Raw genomic sequence first — 18714 nt, 5'->3', positions numbered from 1 at the left:
ACTCACAATCTTCCAAAACGCTCTATGGAACTGAAGAGATCTACATCTACACATTCAGAAATTAAAAAAAAAAATCCCAATCAATCTCAAATTAAAGAAGAGCAAATGTCTGCAAAAGAAGACCAGAGGGCTACGCTCGGCCGGAGCCTTCCTGGAATCCCGGCTTCCTGGAGTCCCACCTGCCCCAGGAGATGGGGAGGGAGGGAGGAGGAGGAGGAGGAGGAGGAGCAGCAGCAACTTCTGCCTGCCAGCAGAACCTTCCCAGAGCAATTCCAGTGCCCCCTTGCTGGGAAGATGGAAATTTGCTGTCTGAGAGATCCAGGGAAGGCTTTTCCTTCCCTCTGGACCTTCCATAGGATGAGTGGATATAGTGGCGTAGAAAGACAATCCCTTCCCCTGGAAATTCCCTCACATGCCAGCAAAAAAAATCCCAAATTTGGTCTGCAAAGGACAGCTCGAGTGTACAACTCTCACCTCCTTTGGGCTTTTTTTGAGGAAGGGTTTGGGGGATTTTATTTTCCTTTGTTCTGGTAGGGGACTGTTCCCTCCGGGATCTGAATTCCGGTGTGAACAGATCAGGGCTTGTCTGGGGAGAGGGGGAGGGGGGAGATGCTTGTCGGATTTTCCAAGGCAAGATTTCCACAGCATTCTGAAATCCTTTAAAAATTCCTAGGGAACAACTCTTACAAACATGTGGCTAAGCCATCCCACTCCAGGAAAACCCACCACTGTAGGGAGAACTACAAGGGAATAGGAGCTTAATTTTGAAACAGGTCACACAGATCAATTCATGGAACTACCAAACTTCAAATCCTACGTCTATACTAACAGATTTCTCTGCATCCCGTTTGTTCTTTACCAGGTACTGCAATAAAGGTTATTTTATACAGTCCAAGGATATTTTTTTTTTTTTTTTTTAAATCAGGATATTACAAATGGTTCTTTGGGGAAATCTCCTTCTGAAAATGTTAAGCAGTAAAATTAAACCACGTAGCAGCACATTTTCGTCCCCTAAAAATATAAAATAATATGTATATTATACAGGAAATCAGTCATGACAGAGCACTTTGATGGCACTTGGTCATTGAATAATTAATTCCTTGATGCCAGAAGTCGGGAATTACCGATGCCAACAGAGGACTCGGGAAAAAAAAAAAAAAGAAAAGCATCACTCTGAGTGGAGAAGCCCCAACCTAAGCAGCGCCAAGGGGTCGTGGAATTCGGAGTGGCAGACTCCCTATCATCCTTACTGAGGTGGGAATGTTCCAGACATTGTACAAGGATCTGGAGGAGCTGAGCTGGACACTTCTGTACACGTGGAGATCCTACGAAGCTCGGAGTACCTGGAGCGGGGCGTCGCCGACGGCCGTGGGAAGCGCAGGATGGACAGGACGTGGACCGGGTTGGAGAGGGGCAGAAAAGAAACTTAATGTGACTTAATGACTGTCCTTAACATGCTAAGTGGAACTGACCTGCCAGAGAGAGAGAGAGAGAGAGAAAGGGAAGGAAAATTAGTGGATTTGGGGGATTAGAAAGCGGAGCACCCGAATGGGATGGGCAGCAAAGAGATGGATCCGCAGTCACGTTAAAAAAGTGATGGAATTTGGGTGTCACAAAATGAGCCAATTCTCCTGATGGAATTCGCTCTCTGCCGCCTGCAGCCTGGAATTATGTCTTGCCCAAACACTGTGGGAAATGGGTTTGTAGAAAATTCTCCACGAGTATTACAATTCACACCATCACAATCAAAACCCAACTATTTCCTAATTACAACGCACTATAAGTGTTTCTTGGCTTATCAGCTTTTACCACACCATGCTACAAATGCCTTAAAACCAATAATCCAAAATTACCCCTCGTGAGTCCTGATACAATACAGCTTGCATTGTTCTATTTCTCCAACATATCTAATATTTTCTACGAAACCATCCTTTGAAACTTATTTCTAGTTCAATTTCTCTCTCAGCAATGTCTTTCCTATGCCATTGTATTTCTAAATCAACATTTCTTATCTCAAAGTTCACACACAGATACACACTGTGTGAACCTTCTGTCGAGTTTTAAGAATTTTCTACAAATCCATTTCCCACAAACATTATCTGAAGGTCTAACTTTTTTTTTTCCCCTTTTATTTTCTGTTTCTTTCATGGGATTTTTCTCTTGGCTCATTGGATGTGCTGAAGAGCTGGTGTGTGTTTATCTCATGTAATAAGTGGGCGGGAAAGTAACAGCAGCAGAGTTTGAAAATTATGAAATCCAAATGATGAAGAAATACAAATTCAAACCAATCCTTTTATTCTCTGTCTTCTGACAGAGATTTTTTCCTGATATATATATATAGATAATATGATAAAATATGATATATACATACATATTTTATATATGTATATATAATATATGTGTATATATATATATTAAAAATAAGTGTTTACAGAAATACCTGAAATATTTTATATATAATATCATGATAATATTATAAAAATATACTCTATAATTTTATATATGCACATTATAGAAGCACATTTTATTAAAACCCACATTTCCTTCTCTTCCATCTGCTGGGTTAATCCATCCTAACCACTGACCAGTCTAACAGCACTAAGTGTCTTTTATCTTTATGGTGAATAATGAATGAACAAGATAAATCTCTCCTCAGCAAATGTTGAAATAGGAACCTCAATTTTATTTCTTTGTTAAAGGACGATAAAGGAGTTTTGTTCTAGTGCCAGCTGGGTAGAACTGCACCATTCCAAAGCACTTTCTGCAGAGCCTAGGGATGTCTCAGCAATAATCAGGAAATAATCTGGATAAAGTTCTCCCTGCACTGGTAGCACCTTTACTAACACCCTTACTCAAACCCCTGGCTTTCCATCCAAGCTCAGAATTCAGATGACTCAGATACTCCCAATTTTGGCAGCCAAATAATTGGGATTTACCAATAAAATTCTTAACCAAAGGACTGAAACTGAGAACTCCAATCACAATTCTCCAATCACTTCCCAGCCTTCCTGGACTGTACCTTCCACACTTATTTCTGGATGTGAGCAAAGAATCTAGAGCACACTGTTGAAATGGTTTCATTCAACCTCTAGGGCTGCTATTTGGTTTTCAGATTTTTTCCTAATGTTTTTCCAGAAACCCCAAGTCCATAACTTTTTCCAGTTTCTCCTGAGATCTTCCACCTTTTTTTTTCTCCAGCCTCATTTCCCCTGGTGCTCTTCTGCAACCTGGCCCGAACCTGCTCATCTCCACAGCCCTCAAATCTAAACTCAGCATTTTAAATATCTGGTACTTTATGTCTCCTGATTGCTTTTTCTTGACTTCCACAGTCCTGTTTGTTATTACAAACCCACCTAGTTTGCAGTGTGACAATTTTATTAATACCTTTTATTAATCTACAGTTGTTCACTCGACACGTGTGGCCTGTTTTGAGTCTGACTCTTCATTTCACTGCAGCTGGCAAGTTAAAGGTGCATTTACTCGAGGCAGGTGGCAGCTTTCCCCCCTCAGAGTAGCTGTTACAAGAAATGTTTAGAAATCTTTGACAAGGCTCTGCATCCCACTCTTTGCCAGGTCACAGAGGTGGGAATGCAATGAAGCAGATGGACAGAGGCACCTCACTCCTGAGGTGGAAAAGCCAATTTCAGACCAGAAAGGACAAAACCACTCAGCAAAGCCTTGCCCTAATTTACCCACAGAGGAAATATTTGTTGCTGGAGGCTCATGGCAGACACAATGAGCAGGAACAATCCCCCAGCACAATAACAGCTCGAGTGTGGCGTGATGGATGCTTGGCATGCAAGCCTGACATGAAACATTCCCAAAAAAAAAAAGCTAAAAACCCCCAAGAGTGCCTCGAGGAGACCACAGACCATGAAGAGAGTTGTGAGACTCTCACAATTAATTAATCCTCAAGGAGGGCAAAAAGCCAGAGTTGGAGGGACAAGTTTGCTGTCCCCAGGCTGCTTTTCAAAGCCACTTGCTGCCATCCAGCTCTTGGCATGTCTGTGGCATTAAGTGATCATGTAAAATAATGCAGATATAAAATCTCTCCAATAATGAGCATTTAAAGAAAGAAATGGGAGGACTGAGTCCATGGAACAGTCTCCTGGGAATATGCTGCTCATGTTTTGCTTGGGAGAAACTCTCAAGCCCTGGCAATTAAAGTGAAATATTTAGGGGTTTTTTTGTTTGTTTGTTTGTTTGGTTGGTTGGTTTTTTTTTGGTTTTTTGTTTTGTTTTTTTTTTTTCATAAAGAGAACTAAGAGTGCAAAGTATGCCAAATGATGACACTCAAATTTGGAGATGTCTCTTGCTGCCACTCACAGCTGCTCTACCCCTGTCCCAGGCTGGAATATCCCAACATGGAAACACACCCATGGTACAGAAAGCAGAAGATGATGCTGGCAGAAAGAACCTCTGGATCTGTATTTTTACTATATGAGTTTCATACCTCTATGTGTGAATTTCAGTCCAGATTTACCAGAGCAGTTTTTAAAAAACTTTAAAGTGCTAAGTCATTAAAAAAAAAAACCTTCTCAGCAGCTGGCAAAGCCTCTTAACATGCACTCACTTAACGAGTATTGTAATTATCAGCAAACAACTGTTAAAAATAGAAAAGTAATTACTGTGGGTCACCTAAAAGCAAGATGAAATAGAAGGGAACTGAGTGATCAGTGGGAGAAGAGGTGAGTAAGTTACTCTGGCCTTACCTGTCGTTTATTTGGTGTTGTGGTAGTAGCTGGAGTTGGACATCCCTCCCCCTCGGATGGCGTGGACGGCCGTCGGAGACGACGCTGGGTAGTGACCAGGGCGGATGGGCTTGGCTGCAGAGGGGAAGGAGCGACCAAACAAGACGTTTTATCTTTCCCATTTTAGCTTTCCCATTTTAGCTTCCCACATTTTAGCTTCCCACCTCCCCTTCTCCTCCAAGGCAAACCCCACTGTTTCCCAACTCAGTGGTTTCTGATCCAGCTGTGCAGAGCACAGCACTCCTTGCCTTGGCCAACAACAAATACACCCATTTTCCTGCTGGCAGATCCTTTCTCCTGCTGGCAGAGCCCTTCCACCTTCCCATGCATTGGATCTGCAAAGATTATGGACTGAACAACAACAGATGGAAGTCACTTGGTGGGCAGTGAGGCACTTTTTATCTCCAACTTACACCATTCCAGAAGGTGTCAAGACAAAGCTTGGATGGCTCCCTACAAGAGGAAGCATTCAGGAGGTGACACTTTGTGCTGTGTGATTCTCCCTCAGGATTTAATACCCCAATATTGTCATCTCAATCTAAACCATTATCCCTTTTAATCCCAACAAATCATTCCAAGAATTGCCCCATTCCTCTGTTGTGTGCACACATTACATTGTGCCTCAGAGATATATCAATATCTGAAGTACAAAGGAAGATTTTTTGGAATTAAATCACATGGAGGAGTAATCAGGGGGAAAAAAGAGAAATGGACAAGGTCCAGAAAGGCAAGGAAAGAATGAAAGCAGAGAGGGAGCGTGTAGGGGGAGGAGGAGGAAGAAAGTCAGCGACTAATTTAAGGAGACAAGTTTTCAGGTCACTAGAAGGGCACACAAGACCCATTATGCCCTTTATTTACCCAGTGGAACAGCAGAGCCTCTTAAAACTCGAGGTGGGGCAAATTCCATGACAAAGCGAGGCCTTTGAAGATTCCTGTGCAGCAGAGGAGAGGCAGCCCCTATGTTTTACTCTCCCCACTCAACCCCCAGCAAGCAGCCCGAGCCTGAAGCACGTGGGCAGCCCCTTTAGCTCCATGTCCTCACCAATTTGGGCAGAGTGTGCTCTCCGGGCCATGTTTTTGGCTCTCACGGCCTCCTTAATGCGATCCACCTCCTGCTGGTAGCGCTTGCGGTCGCGCATGGCGTTTTCCTTGGCCTCCTTCAGTGCACTCTCCAGGGCCTTAACTCTCTCTGCCGTAGCTCGAAGGCGTTTCTCCAGCTTAGGAAGCTCGCAACGAAGATCTGCATTATCACGTACCAGCTGTGGGAAAGCGGTGCAAAATTAAAGGAGGTCAAAAGAGAGCGGCGAAAATCTCCTCAGAGAAATGGCGGGAAAAGTCCTCCTCACAAGGGGAGAGGAAATGCCACCGGCTGCTCTCCACACCTCGTGTACTAAAATTAAACAGATTTATTCCAGAAATTAATTTCAAAATCATAGTTTAAAGAAAAAGTTAGAATGTCCTGAGCTGGAATGGACCCACAAAGTCAAAAGAAAGTGGCAAAAATCCTCCTAAGAGAAATGCCGGGAAAAGTCCCCTCACGAGGAGGGAGGAAATGCCACCGGCTGCCCTCCATGCCTCGTGTACTAAAATTAAACAGATTTATTCCAGAAATTAATGTCAAAATCATAGTTTAAAGAGAAATTTAGAATGTCCTGAGCTGGAATGGACCCACAAGGTCAAAAGAAAGTGGCAAAAATCCTCCTCAGAGAAATGGCGAGAAAAGTCCTCCTCACGAGGAGGGAGGAAATGCCACCGGCGGCTCTCCATGCTTCGTGTACTAAAATTAAACAGATTTATTCCGGAAATTAATGTCAAAATCATAGTTTGAAGAAAAATTGAGAATATCCTGAGCTGGAATGGACCCACAAGGTCAAAAGAAAGAGGTAAAATTCTCTTTAGAGAAATGGCAGGAAAAGTCCCCTCATGCGGAGAGAGGAAATGCCACCGGCTGCTCTCCACACCTCGTATACTAAAATTAAACAGATTTCTCCCAGAAATTAAGGCCAAAATCATAGTTTAAAGAAAAAGTTAGAATGTCCTGAGCTGGAATGGACCCACAAGGTCAAAAGAAAGTGGCAAAAATCCTCCTCAGAGAAATGGCAAGAAAAGTCCCCTCACGAGGAGGGAGGAAATGCCACCGGCTGCTCTCCACGCCTCGTGTACTAAAATTAAACAGATTTATTCCGGAAATTAATGTCCAAATCATAGTTTAAAGAGAAATTTACAATGTTCTGAGCTGGAATGGACCCACAAGGTCAAAAGAAAGTGGTAAAATTCTCCTCAGAGAAATGGAGGGAAAAGTCGCCTCACAAAGAGACAGAAAACGCCACTATGCTCTCCATATGTCATGTACTAAAATTAAACATGTTTATTCCAGAAATTTATGTAAAAATCCTGGGTTAAATCGCAATTTAGAATGCCCTGAGCTGGAATGGACCCACAAGGATCAAGTCCAGCTCCTTACCCCACAGAGGGCACCCCAGCAATCCCACTCTGTGCCTGAGAGCATTGTCCAAGCTCAGTTTTACTCACAAAATTCACTTATCTGGCTGAGAAGTTATATTCATTTAAATTGTCCAGAAAGAGCAAAGAAAAATAGAGTTTATTCCATTCAACAAGATTCCACAGAGCAGATCCTGAAAGATGAGGACTGCCACTGTAGAGCACTTGACAGCCAGATTTGCTTCTCTACACATCAAAAACTCCAGCAGAAACTCTACATTTCCTCAGAACACAGAGATCTCCAAGATTTTGTAAATCCTTGATCACCTCATTCTTTTAAAATAATAATGCTTGAATATGTCTTACAGACAACACCAGGGATCACCCCAAATTCGTAATTTCCAGTGGTTCTGATGTGTTCACCTGTGTGTTCCCTACTCAGCCATGTGGGAGAACTGGGAACTTCACTAAGAAATCACTTTTAGGCCTGTAGCTACAAATATAATGATTATATCCAACTTTGAATTTGTGCACTTCCTCAGTTTAATATGAACCTGAGCGAGGTCTATCAACTATACAAATCACATCCCATGCAGCAACAGCCAAGAGAGGATTGATTTTTAATAAACACAAAAGTGATGCAAACGGGCAGAAAATCCAGCACAATTTCTACTGAACAGATTACACCACTGCTGGAAGTCAACAGAAATCTGCTCCAAAGGAGTGACTCTCCCTTTTCTGGAGCGAAAAGTGGATTAACAACCACATTAATAATACAGCAAAGCAACAGCATGTCCTGACATTCACACGTTGTTTAACAATCAGAGCATTTTACACCTGCTGGGCCAGGCTTAGTGCTGGAGAAAAACACAAACAAGCTAAAAAAACATGGTCACAATGTGCTTTTTCTGCAAGTGCTGAACCCTTGTTGTGTGAAGTATTTATTATGCAAAATCCAAGCAGGATGGTATCAAGTCCAATGTCACTTTTCCCTGTTAAGTTTCCTACAAGATATGGATTCCAAGTTGGTTTTGAGTAAATACACGCTAATGAGAGCTATAAAAATCCATATTTGAAACACAGCAGATGCATGAAACAAGTGCAAAAAAAAGGCAAAAATGGTAAAAGAAAAACCACTCTGAACATGTCCCAGTTTCCACATTTAGAAAATAGGTCTTAAAACCATCTGTTCCCTGGGAATCTGAAAACCCCAAACCTTAGCGGACGCTCGTCGCAGTCCAGCACTTCCCGCTCTTTTGGCACTTCCACAGGAATAATTAAAGCTAATCTGGGAGTGTGGGTCACTAATACAGCTTCAGGAGAGTGCAGTGCACAGCGTTATGCCACTGCTCAAAAAAGAAATCAAAACAGTTTTGGTGTTTTGTGTTGTGCACCTGAACAGTAGCACACAGCTCCAGCATAGTGGGAGAGGAGATTTTAAGGAGAAATTGAGATTTTAAGGAGAAATTTTTTCCCTGTGAAGGTGGGCAGGCCCTGGCACAGGGTGTCCAGAGAAGCTGGGGCTGCCCCTGGATCCCTGGAAGTGTCCAAGGCCAGGCTGGACAAGGCTTGGAGCAGCTTGGGATAGTGGAAGGTGAGGGACATGGCTGGGATGGGACTGGATGGGCTTTAATTCCAGATCTGAGACTGTATAAAACAGGAATTCCATGGAGGGAGGACACACAAGTGCACAAGCCCAGAAATGACCAACCTGGGCACAGAGAACCCCAATTCCATTGTTTTCATTGAAAACTCTGCTGGTTGAATCCACTCCAGCCACCTCCAAGGTGCCTCTGAGCAGCTTCAGGCCAGGAGTCAAGTTGGGGATGCACAATCCATCCAGAGAACAGCTATTTTTATGTATTTCCTAGTGCCAAAACAGACCTATTTTCACAGAAAAAAAAAAAAAATTCCTTATTTACCACATTCCTAGAAGTACAGGGAGCGGGAAGAGCAGCTCTAATTCCTAATTCCAAGGAGTTTAGTGGGTACCTTTTCCTCAGTCAGCACAGGTTACCTTCCAAAATTACCCTTGCAAATATTCAAAAAGTGCAAGTTTTGATGGAGGGAGGAAAGGAGGGAAAAGGGGAAAAAGGGGGGAAAAGGGGGAGAAAAAGGGGGAGAAAAAGGGGGAGAAAAAGGGGGAGAAAAGAGGGAAAAAAGAGGGAAAAAAGGGGGGAAAAAGTGGGAAAAAAAGGGGGGAAAAGTGGGGAAAAGTGGGAGAAAATGGGGAGAAAAGGGGGGAGAAAAGGGGGGAGAAAAGGGGGGAGAAAGGGGGGGGAAAAAGGGGGGGGAAAAGGGGGGAGAAAAAGGGGGGAAAAAGGGGGGAAAAGGGGGGAAAAGGGGGGAAAAGGGGGGAAAAGGGGGGAAAGGGGGGGAAAGGGGGGGAAAGGGGGGAAAAGGGGGAAAAGGGGGAAAAGGGGGAAAAGGGGGAAAAGGGGGGAAAAGGGGGGGAAAAGAGGGGGAAAAGGGGGGGAAAAGGGGGGGAAAAGGGGGGGAAAAGGGGGGGAAAAAGGGGGGAAAAAGGGGGGAAAAGGGGGGAAAAGGGGGGGAAAAGGGGGAAAGGGGGAAAGGGGGAAAGGGGGAAAGGGGGGAAAGGGGGGAAAGGGGGAGAAAAAAGGGGGAAAAGAGGGAAAAAAGGTGGAAAAGGGCAGAAAGCGAGGGAAAGGGAGGGAAAGGGAGGGAAAGGGAGCCTTTACCTGTTTGTGAACCTTTGTAAGTTGTTCCAGGTTGTTCTCAAGAAAGGAAATTTTCTGCTTCTGCGCAGCGCTTCCACCTCCATCATCACTGTCCAGTTCAACACTCTGCACACAAAATTGCAGCACTCAGCAAAGCCAGGCACAAACTCAAGGGGAAGCTCAGCTCTTTGGCAAATTTGACCTCCCCAAGGGCAGAAAAGTCTTACAGAGCCCCAGATTTAAGAGAAATTATTTTAACTCTTTGTTTGATATTTAGGAATAACATTTCCCCTTAAATAAAAAAGAAAAACAAGCAATTTTTACTGAACAATTATGGGGGAATCCTGAATAGGAAAATCAAGTTATACTAAATAATTTCTGAAGCTCATCAGAAATTATTTGAGAATTTTGTAGCTCAAAATTTGAGCTATTTTGTAGCTGAGAATTTTGAGAATTTTGTAGCTGAACTGCACTGGATAAGTTCATTTCCCTCACCCACCAATATTTTCCTCATCAAATTATGGCCAAATAAAAGCTGATAAACATCACAACAGTTTTAATCTTGTTTCTCACCGCTACTAAAAATGATATTATCCCATTTTGTAAATGCATGCACTAAAGGCTTCCAGCAAATCACAAGAATAGTGCAAAAAAAAGGAGAAGATTTGGGTTTAAAAGAGCAGGGTTTTACTTTTTTAACACGGGTGGTAAGATCCTGGACAAACAGCTTGCGCAGATTGTGAAGAGTCTGAAGCTCCCTTGCCTGGAATAAAAATAACAAAACAATAATTTTTAGAAAAGCACAAATGACTGGGACACAGTAGATACTCTGGTTCAAAAGTTCTCCTTGGATTTGAGTTGGTAACAGGAGAAAAGAACTCTGGATTTTCTCTCTTTAGGAATCACTCTGAATGCCACAAAATAAACCCCATCCAGCCCTAAAAACCACACTGAAGAGAACAATTTATCCAAAATTGGTAAAAACAACCTTTTTTAATTTTAGTTTACGTAGTTCAAAGCTGTTTACCCAAAAATTAAAATATGTATCACCAGGGTATACAGATATAGGGGGAAAAGCTGAATAAAGTGTAATTAAGACCTACCACTGTTTCCTCCAGCCCTTTAAGGTCTTCTCTTGCTTGTTCCCTTTTATCATTAAGGAGTCTGGAGAGATCACAACATGGAACACAAATCAGTCACAATAAACAGAGGAGAATCAACCAGCATCCACCTGGAGCAGCAGATCTGCAGGTGGCAGCAAATTGCACATCTCTGATTTCGCTTCTGACCACCCCAAATATCCAATTTTATCACCTGGAAGGGCTGAGTCACCACCTCCATCCTCCTGTCCACACACGGGATTTTTCTCTTATTTCCAGGAAAGGCTTTGACTCAAACATCTGATTTAAAACCCCCCAAAAAAATCAACAAACCCCACCAAAAATTCCCAACTTCCTTCATGCTTGTTTTGCTGTGTATTAAGGAATGAGAGATTTAAAACTTGCTGGGATATTTTATAAAATCAGAGCTCTAATGAACTCTTTTTGGTGGCTATCAAAGCCACTATTGGTAATTATTTATTAGTAGCTCCTGCTGGCTTTGCTACTGAAATGATATTCTCAGTGTGAATATTTCCTACACAAATCCCTCTCCCTGGCACATTTTGCACACACGAAGAGGTTCAGGGATACCAAGTGAAGAAACTGTGCACTTACATGAGCTTTTCCAGTTTCGTTTCTCTTTCCTGGTCCTCAATTTTTAATTTATCATAATCAGCACTCAGCTTCTCCTGTTCCAGCTGCAGCTTCTGGTTCATGCTGGAAATGTGAAAGGAAAAGCCTGAACCCCAGGAGGAAGGGAGGGTAAATATACACAAACACAATGGGATTGGGCAGAGAAAAAGTAAAGCTGTAACTCCCTAATGAAAAACTCTGGAAGAAATGAAGCATAAAGAACCTGGAGGACATTATTTTAAAATATTGCAGAGCTAAATTCAGTGGTTTGTTTTGTTTGCCTTAAAGGAGGACCCAAATTGCTGCTGACAACTTTCTGCCTTGCTTCCTCATTTCCCTACAATTAATCTTTGGCCACACAATAAATGTGATAAAAGAATGCCTAGATTTTAGAAAAAGAAAACCACAGGAGCAAAACATAACAGAATCACACTGGAGTGTGAGGAAAAAATATAAAAATGTGTGAAAGTGGGAGCTGTTGGAGTCACCCAGACGCTCAGAAGGACTGAGGCAGGGCTGGCTGCTGTGAGAATCTCAAAACCTTCCTGGGAATGTGGTTCAGTGGTGGCTGAACTTGATGACCTTAAAGGATTTTCCAACCCAAACGATTCCATGATCCTTTAAAACCTGCTCTCCTCCAAGCTCCTCTCACCTACTGACCCGCAGGTGCAACATCCCCCTTTTTTTTAAAAAACTCTCTATGATTTTATGGCCTTGTTAAAGCTCCCCAATAAAGAATTAGGCACTGTAATCCACCCTGCAAAATAATTACAGGGTTGGCTGCTGCGTGTAAGGACAGAACTTGCAAAGAAGCATCAATCAAACCTAACAAAACCGAGCCCAAAGCAGCCCAGGACGGAGGAAGGGATGGAGAGGGCGAACTTACTCCCTGATTTCATCGATGATTTTCTGCTTCTCCTCGATCTCATCCCTCAGCCTGGACAGCTGCTTCTGGTGGGCTTCCCTGTGGCTCTCCATCTGCTGCTCCAGAGCCTTCTGCAAACACAGAGCTGGCAATCAGAACCAGGGACACGCAGCTCCCTCCTAGCCAGCCTCTGCATTTGAGGGAGAACTACCAAATCCATCCAGGAATCTGCCTGGCGTTTCAGCACAAAACCCTGTGCCTGCTCGTCCAACCTTTTAATTCCGTTTTTAGCAACAGATGTACAACAATTTGGACTCACTTTCTTGCAAAAAGTACCCCATGAAAACCCAGGCCTTGGCCACAAATCACACTGATTTTACACCAATCCTCTCTTATTTCCCCCGTTTATTCACCCAGGAAACACTTGCACAGCTCTACCTGTGACAGAAATAAAACCCAAACCTCTGAGAATTGTTTAAACACAGCCCTGCTATTGAAATTGTTATTTAAATTTAAATTCTAGGGGTAAATATGCCTCAAGCAACAGGACAAAATAAATTTACGTCTTTTAGACTGCTAACAAAAGCTTTGCTTTTTTCCTCGGAGCTGTCACGACTGCTTTAATCACTTTACAACTGCTTTAATCACTTAAAATTTTTATGATGGAGGGAAAAGTTCTGCAGCTGGCAAACCTCCTTGTGAAACTGTATTTTTCCTTGTCTGCAATTATTGCAAACATTTCCTGGCATTCCAAAGGAAAAATACCAGAAAAGGGGTTTATATATTTTATTATTATTTCCAGGAGATAATCAGAATTCCAGCCAAACTCTGGGGAAGTAGCCTCTTTTAAAATCAAATTTGTAAGTACCTAAATGATACTAAACCCCAGCAGCATCCTTCACTGCTGAGCAAATTGACTTTCTGCAGAGCCCCAGCAGCAAAAAATTAGTGTAACACAGAGGTGAATCAATGTAATTTTTGGCCACGTGAACAGGAAGACAAAATTCCACCCCAATGGACAATCTCACCAAGAAATTCCCTCATAATTTCCACTGTGCCAAACTACCTTCATCTCCTCTGCATCCTGGAGTCGTGTCAGGTGCTCCTTCTCCTTGTCCTTGAAGCTGACTTCGTGCATTTTTTCTGTTTAAAGGTGGAGACAGTTTTAATTTTAAATTTAAATTTTGGATTTTTAAATAAATCTAATTTATTCCAGGAGATGGAATAAAGATTCTGTTCTAACAACGCAGGAGATAATAAAAAAATTTTAAAAATAAATAAAAAGCCTTGTCCCCACCTGCTGCTCCCTCAGAGAGGGAAAATCCCTTGTGCAGAAATTCCAGAATGATTTTAAGGCTGCAAGGTTATAAATTGATATAACCCAGCTCAGCAAATCTACAAGAACTTCTTTTGATACCTACACATTTTCCACATTAAATTGGAAGGGGAAAACCAAGCAAACCTTAAAAAATGAAGTCAGCTGGGAAAGACACAGCTTGTGCTGTGGGGAATCTGAGGGAAGCAGCTTTGTTGGGAATGAGGCAGGGGGACAACTGAAACTTAGATAAATCCTTATTTTACACAAATCCAGAATTTCACAGAACGTTCAGCAAGACTGATTGGTGCTGTTTGGTAAAGGACCTGTGTGGGGTTTTTATAGTTTCTCACATCATTGACACACAAAGCTGAGTCTCCCAAGACAGCAACGACGAGACCCAGAGCTGTACCTTGAGCGCGTAACTTGGCCAGCTCCTCGTTGAGGGAGTCCTGGGACTCCTCCAGCTGCCTCCTCTTCTGCTCCATGTTCTGCATGTAGTCCGTCAGGGATTTGATCTTTGCTTCGTGCTTCAAAGGCAAGGAACAGCAGTGAGATGGGAGGAGCACAGCCGTGCCCATAAAGGAGAGGAAACAAAGAATTTCCACATCCAGAGGTGATGACTGGGAGAAGTCACAGCAAAATGGCTGGGAAGGAGCTAAGAGCTCGAAGATCAAAGCAGGCTGTGCTTTTAGAGGTCTCACTTAGTAGCCCAGTTTGGAATTCAGGCAGTAATCCCAGAACAGCCCTGGAAGCTCCTGACTTGGTGTTAAACCAACAGCAGCAGCTTTCTAAAAGCACCAGTTGGCTTTGGGATCTTCAAGCTCTCCCCAGCCATCCCGATGGTTTGGTTCTGGCCAACAACCTTCTGAACGAGAAGAGCTTATGGGTAAACAGAAAACAGCGAAGTGTGTAGTGAAAACACTCAAAAGGTTTGACATGCAACAATTTCAACTCATTTTCTTGCAAAAATACCCCATGAAGACCCAGGGCTTGGCCACAAATGACACTGATTTTACAGCAAGCCTTTCTTATTTCCCCTGTTTATTCACTTGTACAACTCCACCTGTGACAGATAGAACTGGATCCCATTTGAGGATATCAATTAAGATATTGTCTGGATAATTGCATCTTAATTAAAAAGATTAAGTAGAATTTAACAAAGATGCTCTGCTGAAGGAAAAGGGGCTCTCCCTGCTCCAGGTTTGCTTAGGATAACTGCTAGGGAATGAAACTGGATCATGTCTTTCCCTTCCCTTGTCCCCTTCCATGCATGAGAGGGTGTCAGAGCTCTCAGCCCCTCTCCACAGCCATCCCTGCCACCCACTCAGAACCTCCCACCCCCTGGATTTCTATCCCAGAAAGTTTTCCATGGCATTTTGTAGCTCGCTGCCTCCTTTCCTCGGCAGCACACCCACAGAGCAGGTCCAGGGAGCTCCCCAAAGGTCTGGCTTGTGAAAAACACGGTCAGTGATCTTTTAAAGTGATCCAAGATACAAATTACAGGAGCACAGAATGCACCAGGTTGGAAAAGACCTTCGAGAGTAACAAATTCCTGGTGAGGAAACCACTCCAGGGAGGAATTCCAGTGCCATTCCACCAAACACATTTTGAGACCTCCAGCAGGACGTGACCTTGCCAGAGCTCAGGATGTGCTGAAAAACACTGAGGGGGGATGTCCTGGGGTGACTTCATGATTCTTGCACCCCCATTTGTCTGTTTAGCCCAGAAATAAGTTTTGCACCTTTAAGATTGAGATTATTATTGCACCTTTAAGGTTCCGAGAGCAAAGGGGGGGGAGAAGAAGCGCAGAGTTTGTTTTCAGGAGCCGCACTCGCTCCTCCACATTCCTGCAATATCTGTGGATGGACAGACAGCGGGACAGGGCTCTCCTTTGCTTTTAGTTTGTTTTTAGCTAGCTGAGGCAGAGAAGTTCCCTGGACTGTGGTTTTTCTTTTTCTTGGGACTGTTTAAACCTGCTCTGGACTGAAGAGCACCGGCAGCTCACACCTGTGGCCCACAGGGCGAGGCCTGGGCCGTGGCATTTCCTGATAAGAGACTGAGTGAGCTGAGCTAGAGCCCACCAAGGGGACTTCTGACTTTGTCATCTCTTTTGTAGCAGCAAAAGGTTTTATTATTTAATATTGTTCATTTTTTGTGCTGGTGAATGCTTTGCCTGTTAAACAAACAGAGTTTTTCCACTTTTCTCCAAGGAAATCTTTACCCAAACCACTTGGGGGAGGGGCTGCTTAAATCTGCTTTCTAGAGAAAAGGAGATTTGGAGGTTTTCTCCCATATTTGCCCTAAACCAGGACAGGGAGGTGTGGAAAGAGGTTTTACAGCAACTTCTGCAAGCCAGAGAGAAGTTTGACAAGAGGATCCACGTTTACTCCTGGAAGAATTTCCTACCAAGGTCACTGACATAGAAACCAAGAAAGAAAGAAGGATAAATAAGAGAAAGCTGCAGCTGCCTGTTCCAATGAGCACTTTGTTTGTTTCTCATGACCAATGAGTAAACTTGTGAGGTTTGTAAGAATGTGTAAAAAGCACACATGCTACAATAAAAACAGTTTTGAGGCCTGTCGCCCTGTTCTTTTAAAGTTCTTCTAAAAGTTTTCTATACCTTCTGATGTTTACATATTTTTACTAAAGTTTCTCACACACTGTTCATGTCAATAACGATTGTTTTGCGTTCTTCTTTGTGAGAAGAGAGAATTGCTGGGCTGTTTGTTTGACCAGTGTGGTTGGAGAGGTGGCAATTCCACCCTCCAACCCACTGTCACTTTTGGAATTCTGTATGTTGCGAGGTCAGGAATAAACTTCCTCTCTTTCCCCTCTTTTACATCTAGCGTGAACGCGCGAGTTATTTCGCGTTGTGGCGCGACAGAAGCCTTCTGGAAATGGAGGCTGCTGCTTCGTATCGCCCCCATCTCAACTACGACAGGGAGGAAAGAGAGAGGAGAGAGCAAGGCAACGAAACACCCACGAGACAACGAAACACCCACGAGACAACGAAACACCCACAAAACAACAAAACACCCACGAGACCACAAAACACCCACGAGACCACGAAACACCCACGAGACCACGAAACACCCACAAGACAACAAAACACCCACGAGACAACAAAACACCCACGAGACCACAAAACACCCACGAGACCACAAAACGCCCACGAGACAACGAAACACCCACGAGACAACAAAACGCCCACGAGACAACAAAACGCCCACGAGGCCACAAAACACCCACGAGACCACGCTGCTCTGCTCCACAAGGCCCATTTCTCACTCCTGGCGCGCGCATTCCGTGGGGAAGGAGGGCTGGAGCAGGCAGGAGCAGACCCACCTGGGAGATGAGGAGCTGGCAGGCCGCCAGCTCCCTCTCGCTGGCGTTCATCTTCCTGTTGGAGTCCATCTGGGCGCTCTCCAGCTGCTTGCTGCGGTTCACCAGAGACTTCACCTCCGACTTCATCTTGCTGATGTAGAGCCTGGCCATGGTGAACTCCTCCTCGATCACCCCGTTCACATCTGCCAACTGAGCACACAGGGACGGCCAGCTGCTCGCACCCAGAGCATCTCCTGCTCTGGGAACCAGCCTGGAGCCTGGGTCTGCGATTTGGGATGGTTTTATAGGCCAGGGGTATTTTAGAAAGAGACTTTGGGGCAGGGGAGAAGAGTATGAATTATTTCTGAAAACATAAAACTCATATTTGGAGAACAAAAAAATCAGAATTCGAATCTTTTCGCAAAGCAAAGAGTGCTTATTATATTAATGAGGTATCTTCCTTCAGAATTTTTGGTTTGATTTGTCCTTTTATCTTGTATATTTTATTTTAATTTATCTTGTATAGTTCACATTTGTGTGAAAGGATATCATATAGGGATATCACATCCAGGTATTAGGCTGGAGATCAGGGAAAGGTTCTTCCCCCAGAGGGTGCTGGGCACTGCCCAGGCTCCCCAGGGAATGGGCACATTCCCGAGGCTGCCAGAGCTCCAGGAGGGTTTGGACAGTGCTGCCAGGGATGCCCAGGGTGGGATTTTGGGGTGTCTGTGCAGGACCAGGAGCTGGATCCACGATCCTGTGGGTCCCTTCCAGCTCAGGAAATTCCACTGAGGAGCTGTGTAGGTTCTCCCTGAGCAGTAACACAGCTCAACTTCATCTGCTTCCCCTTTTTTCCCAGCACTGCCAAGGGGAAGGGAACATGTGCTGCTGCTTCTCCCAAAAATAAAAAAAAAAAAAAAAAAAAAAAAAGACACTTCTTCCAAAATTTTCAGTCTGCTCTGAGATGAGACACACTTGGAGAAGATGCTAATTGCCAACAAATCTGAAATTATTCTCTAACCGCTCCTCAGTCTGGCCTGATTTCCACTGACAGCTGTCCCCTGAAGTGCTGACATCTCAGTTCCCACAAAAACTTGCACCAAACTGCCTCTGCCTCCATTTGCAAAGATCTCCTCTCCCAGTCCCTGCTCCTGCCGCCACCAGAGGCTGCTGTGACACCTCCAAAGGCTGGAATCTGCAGCACCACAGGCACAGCGGGGCTTGTGTCCTCTGCGGCAGGACAGGCTGGAGCCTTGGCAGGACGTCAACAAAAAGTGAACTAAAAGTAACAACAACGTATTGCAAGGAATTGTCATACATCTCAAAAATGAACTTAGCCACTTTCAACCACTGCTACTTTTCACGTGGTCTTAAATAGACAAGGATGGCATTAACACCACCAAGGAGATTTTCCAGGCCATGGAAAGGTTCCATTGCTGCCATTTAGCAATGACCACACAAATATTTTCTCTGAAATCAGCGTTTTGTTCCTCTACAAATGTGACAAAGTGAGCAGCTCCCTCCTCTTCTGTATCCCCAAACCACACAGAGCCACACAAAGGGAAACCTCAAAGCAGGGCTGACCAAAATGTGCATCAAACTT

At 43.9% G+C, this 18714-nt stretch overlaps 1 protein-coding gene across 1 annotated transcript in view; it reads right to left on the bottom strand.

Annotated features, from left to right (window-relative positions):
• Window positions 1-1071: 1071 nt before the first annotated feature.
• Window positions 1072-18714, bottom strand: part of KIF5C (kinesin family member 5C) — a 76577-nt gene continuing 58934 nt past the window's right edge. The window contains exons 16-26 of the mRNA XM_053982644.1: window positions 17133-17321; window positions 14197-14314; window positions 13536-13612; window positions 12491-12600; window positions 11587-11688; window positions 10975-11035; window positions 10563-10634; window positions 9893-9997; window positions 5794-6010; window positions 4713-4826; window positions 1072-1472 (exon numbers count right to left, since the gene is read on the bottom strand). Coding sequence (XP_053838619.1) covers window positions 4720-4826; window positions 5794-6010; window positions 9893-9997; window positions 10563-10634; window positions 10975-11035; window positions 11587-11688; window positions 12491-12600; window positions 13536-13612; window positions 14197-14314; window positions 17133-17321 — 1158 coding nt within the window. The 3' untranslated portion in view covers window positions 1072-1472; window positions 4713-4719. The remainder of the gene's footprint in view (window positions 1473-4712; window positions 4827-5793; window positions 6011-9892; window positions 9998-10562; window positions 10635-10974; window positions 11036-11586; window positions 11689-12490; window positions 12601-13535; window positions 13613-14196; window positions 14315-17132; window positions 17322-18714) is intronic.

Source organism: Vidua macroura, chromosome 7 (assembly GCF_024509145.1).
Source record: "Vidua macroura isolate BioBank_ID:100142 chromosome 7, ASM2450914v1, whole genome shotgun sequence".
Classification (NCBI taxonomy): Eukaryota; Metazoa; Chordata; class Aves; order Passeriformes; family Viduidae; genus Vidua; species Vidua macroura.
This window is presented reverse-complemented; position numbering and strand designations above follow the sequence as displayed.